The following is a 12,974-nucleotide window of genomic DNA, read 5'->3' as shown; positions in this document are numbered from 1 at the left end:
ATTTCTATTTTTCAAAAAAATCAACTCATAATGCGAGAGGTGAGTTGAGCCCTGGATCATGCCAAGGTATCTTTATTTTCTGTTTTCCAAATATCAACTCATAATGTCAGAGGTGAGTTGAGCCTTGGGCCGCATGCCGAGGTATTTTCAAGTCTTGTTTTTCAAGAATCAACTCATAATGCGTGAGGTGAGTTGAGCCTCGGGTCGTACGCTAGGGTGTTTTTCAATTTATGTTGAAAAAAGGAGTTTTTGGAGAATTGAACAAAATTCAGTGCTTTTAAGTCTTTGCTCTATCCCTATTTCACAGCGACGAGCAAAGAGGGGCAGCTGTAATCACTAAATTTTGTCCGGTCTGAATTTCATGTTTTATTTTATTTTATTTTATTTTTTATATATCATATGGGCCTAATGATTGGTCCCAATGGTTGGGCTTGTGGGGGTTGGATAATTGGGTTTTAAATAATTGGATTTTGGACTTGTTTAGGCTTTAGTCTATTTTTAATTTTTGTTTTTATAATAATTTTAAATATTAATAAAATAGTAATAATAAAATTTTGAAAAAAAAACAAAAAATATATTACAGTTTAGCCCTTAAACTTTTCAAAAAATTACATTTTGACCCTTAACTTTTCCCAAATTTTCATCTTGACCCCTAGTATTTTTTAAATTACATTTGAACCCCTAAAATTTCTAAAAATTACATTTTGGCCTTATATTTTTCTAAAATTGCATTTTTACCCCAGAAATTTTACATTTTCTACAGTTTGGTCCTTCTGGACATGTCAAATCAGCCAATCGGCAGCCGAGCGTGCTCCTCCCACCCCCAGCTACTCCAGCAACCTCCCTAGGCTATGATTGCTCCATTGCCACCTGAAAACAAAGAAGAAGAGGACAAATTGGTGAGACTAAAAAGAAAAAAAATGAGAAAAAGGGGGATTCGGTTTTTGCAGCAAAGAAAATTTTTTTGAAAAAAAGAGTAGCAAGATATTCAAAAAATAGCAGCCTAAAGCCTCCTTCCGCAATCATCACTGTCGCACCGCCACCGTGACACCTCCACCACCATCACCTACAACCCAAACAAGCCAAACAACAAAGGAAAATATAAAAAAAAACATAAAGTAAAAGAAGGAAAAAATAGCAACCGAAGAGAAAAAAAGAAGGGAGAAAAGAGGACAATAAGAGGAGGAGAGGACCACCACGCCACCGTCGGCCGTTGCACCAGGCGGAGGAAGCACCGTCAACTGCGCAAAGTGACTAGGGTTCGGCCCAAAGAAGAAGGAGAAGAAAAAGGAAGAAAAAAGAAGAAAAAGAAAGAAGAAAAAGAGAAAGAAAAAAGAAAAAGAGAAGAAAAAAGAAAAAAATAATATCACAGTCGGGTCAACCCGACCCGACTGACCCGACCCGACCCGTTGCAGCAGCCCCCAGCAGCAACAGTAGCCCAGTAGTCTCAGCAGGCCAAATCTCAAGCAGCAGATCAGGCCAAAAACCGCAGCCCAATCCAGCACCCATAGCAGGCCTAGCGCAGCAGTCCAGCAAGCCTGTCCGGCAGCAGGCCCACGCTTCCAGCAGCCCAGCAGATTTGACCTAGTCCCTGGCAGCCCACTAAGGCCCAATCCAGAGCAAAAAAAAAAGGGGAAAAAGGGTTTATTCTTCAAGCCCATAACTTTGGGCTTTTGGTAATTTTTTTTAATCCATTTTAATTTAGCTCATGTATTTAAATGGTGTTTCATTTAATTTAAATTAGCATTTTAAAAATAGTTTTTTTTAATATTATTATGTCATTTTATTTGCATGTTTAAAATTAAAAAAATATTTTAATGCATAAGGCAACGAACCGATTTAGCATCAAGCCGTTGATTTCATCGCTATGTTGGGTGAATATAGATGACTTGTGTTAAATACGAGACACCCTTTTAGAAATAGAAAACAAACAAAAGGGGAAATTCTCGTGTTTTAGAAAAAATTCTTGTGTTTTAATAAGAATCACGATTAAATATTAAATTGAATCGATTTGACACTAATTTGTTGATTTCATCGCTACGTTGGGTGAATATCATCGGTTCGTGTTAAATACGATACTTCTTTTCAAAAATTTTCGTGTTTCAAAAAACAAATCTCGTGTTTTAAAAAAAAATTCGCGCTTTCAAAAATTGTTCGTGTTTTAAAAATTTTAGTGTTTTCAAAAAAATTCTCATGTAAAAAAAAATTTTCGCGTTTTCAAAAAAACTTGTGTTTCAAAAAATTTCATGTTTTCAAAAAAATTCTCGTGTTTCAAAAATTATTATAGTGTTACAAAATTCTCGTGTTTAAAAAAAATCTCGTGTTTTAATCGGATCACGATTGAATATTAAGTTGAACTCGTATTTTTGAAAATTAAGACAACGCGCGTTTAATGAGATACCAATTTTGGGCGTCACGAGGGTGCTAATACCTTCCTCGCGCGTAACCGATTCCCGAACCCTAATTTTCTCTGAATTTTGACGTGGACCTAAAATCGACTCTTTTTTTTTAGAAAATTTGAAAAATAATTTTTCTTTTAAAAAAGAGAATTTATTAGGTGTCCGATCACACCTAGAAAAAAGATCGGTGGCGACTCCCTTTTTAAATAAAATCGAAACTCCATTTTCAAATTTTCAATAATTAATTCGACTAGCGCCCGTGTCCAAATTTTTAGGTCGCTACAGTATGTATTAACTTCGAAACAAAGACAACCCTTTTTATTTTCTCTTCTCTTCTCTTCGTCTCTTCTTCTATTTCAAAAGTTTGAGGGGGGAACAACCCTACCCTCCTTTTTAAAAGAAAATCAACCAACATCCTCCTTTTAAGTTTTATTTTTTCTTTTCATTTTAAACATTCAAACCTAAAAAGTGACCCCGACCATTCATGCCGCTGACGCGATGTGACCGATCAATATATTTATTTTTAGACTCTTTAGTTTTTTATTTCTTTTTAAAATGCCTCAATTTGTTTTTTTTACTAATCAACCATGTTTCTTTCTTTTTTCAGTCAATTTCCTCTCCAACTTTCTTTTTTTTTTCTTTCTCAAAATTTCCCTAACCATCTTTATTTTTTGGTCCTCTATTTCTTGATTTTTTTATTAAAAATGGCCATTATTAAATGATTAATTCACATTACATAAACGATTTACATGAAAATTATTTTACATTGTTAACATTTCAAATAACTATAAATTTACATAATTCAAAAAATTTATTTTACAAAATATAATTTTACTTTTGCAACATTCCAAAATAATTTCACTTAACTTACAATATATAATTTTACAACAACAGCAACTTTCTCAATACTAAAAAAAAGATTAAACGATTTTGTTCAAAACCGACAATATTGTGTCTTACAAATTGAAAAAAAATACAATGTTTAACCGCAAAACGAGCAAATTTCTCGATGCTATTATCTTGTAGCTCGGATGTTATTGATATTGATGATCTCACCTGTGAGGTTCGATTTGGGATTCTTTAAAACCTTCAAACATCTTGTTGACCTAGAAAATCCTAAAGAATTCCAAATAATCCACCCGTTGGCTGCGTAACCAATTTAAATTCATTGTCGTCCTACCATAACCAACGAAAAGACTTGTACAAGCCCAAATTGCCCGGGCCCAAACAAAAGAAGCAGGCAATTTCAGTTTTTTAATAGCAGGCCTAAACTCGTCTAAGGCCCAACAAGTAAGTGGCCCAATAACCCCTAAACCTAGCAGCTAACAGCCCAACACATCAAAGTTAACAGAAAAACCCTAGGCAATAGGGAGCGCCGCATCTGCCTCAGCGCCAACAGCCCTAGCACGTCGCGCCCAACGCCCGTTCGCCGCACAACTTGGAGATCGACCCCTCTCCACGCATGGCACCTGCAAAAACACGGACTTAGAGAGTCCCAGAGAGAAGAAACAGCAAAAACATCATTTAGATTAGATTATTTTATTTTCTTTATTTCGGCCTATAAAAGGCCTATCAAAATCTGTAAAAGAGAGAAAAAAGGGAAGCAATAAAGGAGTAGAGAGAAAACACTGAGAATACATAGATTTTCAAGGTGAAATTGGATTTTTGTTCTATTTTCTTTTCGTTATTTTCTTTTTTTCTTTTTATTTTGTTTTTCTAAATAAATAATACAAAAAGGAAAAGGGAATCTTACCTCTTTCACCGGCGATGCCAAGGGAGGCCGGCTCCGTCGCGATCGGGGCACGAGCAAGGGCGAACAGCGCTAGGATGCTAGGGATTAAACCCTAGCAGAGCACCGAATAAATATTTTTTTCCTCATTCGGATTCAAATGATTTTAAAAGAGAAAAAAATTGTTTTAAATAACATGCAAAACAGCGTCGTTTCGTCCAGGCCCTGACTCGCGCGGTGACCCGACCCGAAGGGGAGGATCCGCGCGTTCTGACGTCATATGGTCTATTTGCACATTGAGTCCCTCCTGCTCGTGGCGCGTTGCAATTAAACCTGTTTGTTTTTTAAAAAATTAAGCCGCATATTTGATCCGCGTTTCGATTCAGTCCTTAGCTGCGCAATGTTTTGAGAGGATGGATTAATTTCCACTTGGGTCCTCCTGCTGTCGTGCGCACTTTAATTGAGTCCATTCGCGTTTGTTTTTAAAATTTGGCCCTCAAAATTCTTTTATTTTTCGATTTAATCCTTCATTTGACATTTTAGTTTTTTTATTGTTAATATTATTATTGCATTCTTACTGTTATATTATTTATTAGTTTTGTCATCACTATTATTTTCATTATTTTTTTTATATATTTGCACGCATCTTTCATATACATATTTTCTTATAATTACATGTGCATTTTCCATATATATATGTATATATCTTATTAATATTTTATTTTCATTATTTCCTATACATATATATATGCGCATATTTTTATATAATGTACATGCGTTTTCATAGTATACCCATGCATTTTTTTAATAGATATATGTTTTTATAATATATGAATATTTTAAACTTCTTTGTGCATACAAGCAAATTTTGATATATGTATACTATTATATTTTTTTTACTTTTGAAGATAGTATTTATGTATATTACCATATATTGTATTTTCATATATTATTCTTCATTTTTTTTACAAATATATATATAAGTATACACACATATTTTTAGAATATACAGGTATTTCCTGTATTTTATCGTAAAAAAAATATATTCATTTTCTATAGTATATACACATATTTTTAAAATCTTTTTTCTATATTATACATATATATACATAGGTGTTTTAATATATACATATACGCATTTTTCCTGTTTTACCAATACATATGTGATTATACATTTTTACTTTGTAAATAAATACATATGCATGCTTTTATACTTTTTTTAATGCATGTATTTCTATTTGTTTTTATCTGATGTATTTCATTCCTTCTTTTTGTTTGCAAATGTATGTGTATATTATACTTATATATATATTTGTAAATATTTATGTATACATGCTTTAAATTAAAGGATTTGTATTATATGGTACATTAACCCTTTTAACATACCCCTTCAAAGATATATTTTGGTTTTAACTATTCATCAAAGTTATTTTCTTGATTTAAAGGTTTTTTTTTGAATAAAAGTATTATTTGAGGTTTGGGATTTTCGAGGGAAATTGAGCCCTAACGTATTGGGTTCTGATTTTCTTTGTCAATCCTAAATGATCGAGAATATTTTTATTCAAAATGCATAAAAATCATTTTTGGGAACTTAACTTGTTGTGCCCTAACGTATTGGGTGTGGCATGTTACTTTCTCGAAATGAGGATTTTCGTATAAAATAAAAGTGACATTCAAGTTTGGGGATTATGAGGAATTGTACCCTAACATATTGGGACTCGATTTCTTTACATGACTTGAACAATTGATTATCCTTTTGCCAATTTCATCATTCAAGCTTATTTTAAAATCTTTAACTTTCGACACTAAGACACTAAATAGTCAATTTGGTACCGATTTTTGGGCGTTACGAGGGTGCTAACCCTTCCTCGTGCATAACTGACTCCCGAACTTGTTTTCAAAATTCGCAGACCAAAATAATTTTTGAGGTGGGCCGGTCACACCTTAATAAAAGATCGGTGGCGACTCCAGTTTTATTTTTAAAAGTCGACAACTAAATTTTTGTTTTCAAAAACGGTTTCGACAAGACTTACATAACCAATTTGAACCCATTACCGAATAAATAATTGGCAACCAAAATCACCATTAAACATAAAAACATAAAACAACACTCCTCATCTCTCTCACATTCATCCTCTAACATGATTAAATTAAAAAAAATCTTCAACTTAAACTGATTGGTAATTGAGGTTATATATAGCTATTTGATCACACTAAAAAGAATAACTCCACCAAATAAAACATCATTTTTTATTTTAAAATTTTAAAAAACCACATTTTAAAATAAAAAGTTGGCAGATTATACACTGGTGGCATCATTCTCTTTCGCTTCACCACCATTATTTATTTTTTGACCTCCCAATGTTTCAGACATATCCAAATTTTCATGCGGTAGTTCACTTGGAAGCTCCCAATCAAAATGGTAAAGCAATTTTGCGAGAGGCAACTCAATGTTCGGAAGCGCAAATGATATGCCTGGACACATCCTTCTTCCTGCACCAAATGGGATATACTCCAAATTTGTTCCTTTGAAATCACAGGAACTATTGAGGAACCTTTCAGGATAAAATGTCTCAACTTCACTCCAGTACTTAGGATCTCTTCCCATAGCCCATGCATTGATTATGACTCTGGTCTTGGTAGGTACTTGGTAGCCATTGATTTCGCAATTCTCTCGACTTTCTCTTGGAAGTAACAGAGGAAACGGAGGGTGTAACCTCATGGTTTCTTTGATAACTAATGCCAAGTATTTTAATTCTTTAAGACTTGCTTCATCCACATCTCTTTTTCCATGACAGACCTGTCTTACCTCATTTTGTGCCCTTTTTAGCACCTTTGGATTTCTCAACATTTCTGCCATTGCCCAGTCTACGGTTGTTGATGATGTTTCGCCCCCTCCACCGAAGATATCCTGAGATTATATGAGCCAACATTACTTCAAGCTGATGGTAGATTTGCTTTTCAATAAAGTTATAAGCTATGAATACTAACCCAAATGATTGCTTTGATTTCCATATCAGTTAGGGAAAATTCAAGATCACCATGTTGTTGAGCCATTAAAAGAACAGTAACCAAGTCTTCCTTGGCTTCTCCTTCACCTATTCTTCCTCTCTTCAGGCTGCCTCTGTTTTCATTAATGATGCCTTGAAGTATCTCATCACTCTTCTCAAGGAGAGCCTCAGCTTTCTGTCTCACTCCACTAATTAGCTCAAGCAATCCAAAAGAAGGGTACAGATCTGCTAGACCGAATCCAGAAGACAACTTTATTATTTCATCCACAACTATTATGTAAGAGTCTCGGTCCTTGCATGTGTTACCGAATGCTGCTCTTGCTGTAATATCATATGTTAACGAAAATATCTTCTTGGTGAGATTGATTGGCGACCCTTGGTTTGAAGATATATATTTCACAAGACCTGAGACTTCCTCTTGTCTGATTGATTCAAAGGATTGCACTCTTTTTGCTGTTAAAAGCTCCACTGTACAAATTTTTCGTACTTGTCTCCAATAGTTGCCATATGGTGCCATGACAATATCCCTGTAACCATAAGTAATCACATTTGTAGCAATCATATAAGGTCTATCAACGAAGATAGTGCCATGTGTTACCAAGACCTCTTTGGCAATTTCTGGTGATGAAACAACGATGGTGGAAATTTCACCAAGCTGTAGGTGGATTAAGGGTCCATGTTGATTGGCCAAATCTCTGAGAATTCGATGAGGTAGTGAGCCAATTAGCTGATGTAAGTTGCCTATAAAGGGTAATCTCCATGGCCCTGGTGGCAGTTTCTTGTTCGAATCAATGGCTTTGATTTTCTTTACTATTTTAACTATGACCGACAAGAAGAAAAAGGAAGGCAGCAAGATAAGCAAAGAGGGAAAAAGAAGCAGCTCCATTGATATTGGAGGATAGGATTTTTAAGGTCTCTAGTTGTTTTAGAGGGATTTATAGAAAAGGATAAAGATTTGTGGTTGTAATAGTTGAGGGTTCTTTCTTACTCCAATAATAGTATGCTTGCCTAACACGTAATCTGCTGTTTTAGAACGTTCTGTGTTGTATACTCTAATTTATATAGGTTTTTTTTAATAGTTTATGACATCTTTTTACTTAAAAATAATATTAATCCCGAGTATTTGATTATTAATTAGGCGAATTTTATTTATATTTCAATAATGAGCAGGATTTAATAAAGAATGTGATTTTATGCTATTTTTGCATTAAATTTGTACATAACTTAATTATTTTATGCTACATATTGATCTTGACATTTTTTAATGTAGTTGGACCAAGGAAATTATGCATGATTTCTTTATCAAATAAAGCTGCAAGGAAATGCCCAATTTCACTCCATATGGACGACAAACACATACAAAATGGGTCAAGAAGAAGTTGATTTGATCTAATTGAACAAAGGTCAATTGATGGACAAGTCTGGTAAACAATTAGGTCACTAAACTATCCAAACAATGGAGAATAAGCCCAATTCGGCAAAGGCATTTGGATTGATCACAAATTCATTTTTTGGAGATTTACTGGAAGTCCCTACACTTGCAAATAAATTAGAAAATACCACACCAACTTTGCCCAAGAAACCGTCCACCCCTTGCTTGATTCAAGCATGATATCATGCATGAATTAAACAACCAAACAACACCCTTTTTCACAAATTATGGCCGGCCATAGGAAGGAGAAACATAAGGGATTCATCACACCATTTTTAGTAAACAGACCTACCATCCTTCACTATAAATACCCACCTTTATTCCTCATTTCAATCATCCCTTAATCATTTATTTGAACGATGTAACTATTTTCTATTTATATTGTAGTAAACATGTAACCATTTTCTATTTATTTGAACGATGAATAAATAAATAAATAAAGTTAATTTCACATTTCACTATTATGTCTTTTATATTTTGCATGCATATTGAAATTTTGACAAACAAATATTAGCTCATTGATTGTCTAAAGTTCAAATTGAAGATAAATGACATTGTAAAGAACGTTTACATTGCCAGAAAGACAATTTACTTCAGTAGATAATTTCATTATATAAATTCATCAACCAATCATTAATTCGTAATATGATAGCATATCTCATAACAATATTGATTCAATTTCACATTATAACATTATATTATACTTTCACATATATTCAATTTACTCCTTATCACTATCAACCTGTCTAAATTGAATCAAGTCAGCTCATGTCACCAAATCATCACTTCATCACATAACATATCCTATTTCAGTCCAATTTAAGGTCAATTTTATAATTATTTCAATTTGCAATTCATCGTATTTAATTTAATTCTCTATCTTACATTTTTATACCGAATCGTAAACAATTAAAATTTCAATTAAACATAATTACAATTATAATTATAAATGCATAAAAATTTAACACAAACATGCTGTATGAACTTACCTGGTCAAGACAACAAATAAACAACTCTCTGAGGACTAATCAATAATTTTGGTCATTTCCTTGATTTTCTTCAATTTGGTCCAATTTCCGATCTATTCAATAATTCAATTCAATTTATCAATTCCAAAAATTTTATATAATCCTATTATAAGTATATTTCTATTTTAATTTTATTATTCAAATGCCCCTAAACTTTTACATTTTATTCAATTTAGTCCATAAAACCGAACTTATTATATCTTCTAAATTTGAACTCCAAATTTTAAAACCACTTTGATTATGTCCATATACAACCTCCTATTATCACAATTTACAGAAAAATCATACCAAATTCAAGATATTCACAATCTAATCCCTAAACTCAAAATTAACAAAATTTAGTTAACAATTTAATCCTATTCCATTTCTAAGCTTCAAAATATACCATCAACATTCAAAAAATTCAATTAACATCAATGGAAAATTTAGAAATCTTTAACATTTTTAAAATCGAAGGTACGAGTTAACTGGACCTAATTTCAATAATCTCAAAGACATAAAAATTACGAAAAACAGGCTTAGTAAACGTTACCATGCGAAGACCCTAAGTTGGTCGAACCTTTGATATTAAAAAATGGTGGCTTTGTGTTTTTGTTTCGGTGAGAAGACCCAAAATGAATACGATGACTTCATTTTTATGTCTTATCCATTTTTTTAACTTTAACAATAAAATTTAAGTAAAATTTTAATTGTAAAATTCGAATAAAACATATAAAAATCGACCACTATCAAATAGAAGGGTAATTTGTAACTTAAAACCTTTAACATTAATTAATTTAACCTTTTAAATAATAAAAACCAATACAGATTAAATTTTACCATGTTTACGATTTAGTCGTTTTTTTAATTAACCGTCCAATCACTAAAATTTTTGGACCAAACTTCAATTTACCTATATAAAAGCTTTGTAAATATTTAGTAAAAATATTCACGTGCTTGATTTACAAAAACAATGTCTCAAAACCCCATTTTCCAAAACCACTTGGCTTTGAGTACGCACCACTTGTACATTGACTAATTGATCAATTAATAAAATCTATTAAATCATGATTCAATATTACACTATATTTAACTCATAAATATTAATTAAATATATTTATGGACTCTCTCGTCAGAATTGTGGTTCCGAAACCATTATTTTCGACACCACTAAAAACGGATTGTTATAGGGTGTAGTGATCTACAAGAAGAAGAGAAATGCGGAAGGGAAAATGGAAACACATAAAACTAGACTTGTAAGGAAAGACTACATACAGAAAGAAGGCATCGATTATGATGAGACCTTCTCTCCGGTAGCCATACTCAAGTCTATCCAAATACTCTTATCCATTGTCACTACTCTCAATTACAAGATCTGACAAATGGATGTCAAGATAGCATTCTTGAATGACTGTCTTGATGAGACCATTTATATGGCTACTATGTTGTCAAAATGTAGGAGTAAAAAGTTTGCAAATTACTAAGATCCATTTATGGACTTAAGTAGGCGTGTCGCTCAAGGAATAAAATATTTGATCAAACGATCAAGACTTTTGGGTTTGGGCAAAACGTTGATGAACCCTGTGTTTATAAGCGTATAATATTGGAAAAGCGGGTTTGGGAAATATAGTGGAAAATAAATTTAGGAAAAAATCAGAGTTTCAAAAAATTTTCCAAAACAAGATCTTGGTTGTGATATATAAAATAATAAAAACTTAATCAAAATTCTACCTTTTTGATTTGTCTAGGATGAGCGCTTCGACCGAGTAGCCTTCTCCACTAGCCTTAAGCTCACGTATGCCAAGTGTGGGCTTGCTTCGAATCAGATTTTTTTTTACAAAAATTACCAGTGGGGTAATTTTACAATTTCTATAAACTTTTGGGTCAAGTTGTACATCAGAAAAATATCTCTAGAAATTTTCTCGAATAATCTCTTTAGAGAATTTTCTCTCTACAACTTTCTCTTAAATTCAAGTGTGTGTAAATAATGACCCAAAGCTCTCTTTATATAGGGAGAGCTTAAAGAGTTCAACTATGATTAAACTTAATCACTTTAATATTAAATTAATATAATATATAAATATTAGATTAAATTTAATATCAAATCTTATTAAAATAATATATTATTTATCTATAAAATAAACAATAAATTATATTAAATATAAGATAATCATTTTAATATTAAACTATTAAAATAATATTATTTTTTGAATAATTAATCTGACACCAAATTTTTTGATAGAGTCTCAGTAAGAGTATAAAGTCCCAGTAGGAGTGTAACTCTTTCACTGCTCAACCACCAACGACCAACCGCCCCCGGCCACTGGAATGTTGTCGTCCCAGCCACCAGCACTGCCATGTCCGGTGGTGTAGGTAGGCCACTCTTACGGCACCCCAAGCCGGTTCGACTGTTGCCAGTTCGATCTGGGTCAGTAACAACCCGGTCGGTTTGGTCTAGCCACCAGTTGGACCGTCAGTCCGGTTTCACATACCAGGCTCGATTCAACCAATTTTTGGGTCTTGATCTAAATTTTGGGCTCCTGGGCCCAATTTACGACCTCAGGTCCAACTTTCAAGTTCAATTACCCATTGAGCCAATTGTCTGACTTGAAAATTAATTTCTAAAAATATCATATTAATTTTAATTAATTTGTTTAATTTAATTTTACTTGATCAAAATTAATTTTTTCAAAAATCACTTAAATTTTCCAAATTAATTTTTCAAGAAAATTCTTTAATCAAATTCTCTAGTTGAACAATTCTCACAACCACCTAATTTAATTCCACATCGAATAAATTGACTCAATTAAATTATTCCCAAAGTCGTAGAATTTTCTTTTGATTCAATTGTAGTTTGATCGAGCTTTTTTTTGAGCTAGCGAAGGGACCAATCGGACATATACAATTAGGCTCTAATGATTGCAATTAAGTTTAGAAGCATCATTCCAATAATTCGCAATTACTTAATCATGAAGTCAGTCTACAAGAAGTATCATGATTGAAAACTCCTTATTTTATACTCTTTACGAAAACATTTCATCCAACTGCTTTGTCCAATGATCTCATCATGTGTGTGTTAACCTCATATGATATCATTGATTCCTTTGAGTTAAATTCGTTCACTTACTACAATTCTATTTTATCTCATTGTCACCATTGTATCTTCATAATGATTAATATGACCACTGTCAACAAATGACTATGATAAATTGCTCGTTCAAGAACGAGCAACCCATGGCCACATTCCATATTTATCAGTCTACATAATGCCAATGAGAGGATATCATTAACTCTTTAATTACGCTATGAATTCCACTGTTGCTAGTAAAACCGTGCCATACACAAGTCATGTACCCAATATACCGGCTATAGGCTCGATCATCTTTAGAGCATAAG

The 12,974-nt window shown here is 32.7% G+C and overlaps 1 protein-coding gene across 1 annotated transcript; it reads right to left on the bottom strand.

Annotated features, from left to right (window-relative positions):
• Nucleotides 1-6,355: 6,355 nt before the first annotated feature.
• LOC107940761 (desmethyl-deoxy-podophyllotoxin synthase) lies at nt 6,356-8,161 on the bottom strand. The gene is made up of 2 exons (XM_016874209.2): nt 7,120-8,161; nt 6,356-7,039 (listed from the first exon to the last, which is right to left on the bottom strand). The coding sequence occupies exons 1-2, from the start codon at nt 8,023-8,025 to the stop codon at nt 6,428-6,430; spliced, it is 1,518 nt and encodes a 505-aa protein (XP_016729698.1). The 5' UTR covers nt 8,026-8,161; the 3' UTR covers nt 6,356-6,427.
• Between the last annotated feature and the right edge of the window lie 4,813 nt (nt 8,162-12,974).

The sequence above is a fragment of the Gossypium hirsutum genome, chromosome D07 (assembly GCF_007990345.1).
Source record: "Gossypium hirsutum isolate 1008001.06 chromosome D07, Gossypium_hirsutum_v2.1, whole genome shotgun sequence".
NCBI classification, from domain to species: Eukaryota; Viridiplantae; Streptophyta; class Magnoliopsida; order Malvales; family Malvaceae; genus Gossypium; species Gossypium hirsutum.
Note: the sequence above shows the minus strand (reverse complement) of the source record. Positions and strands in the feature narration are given on the sequence as shown.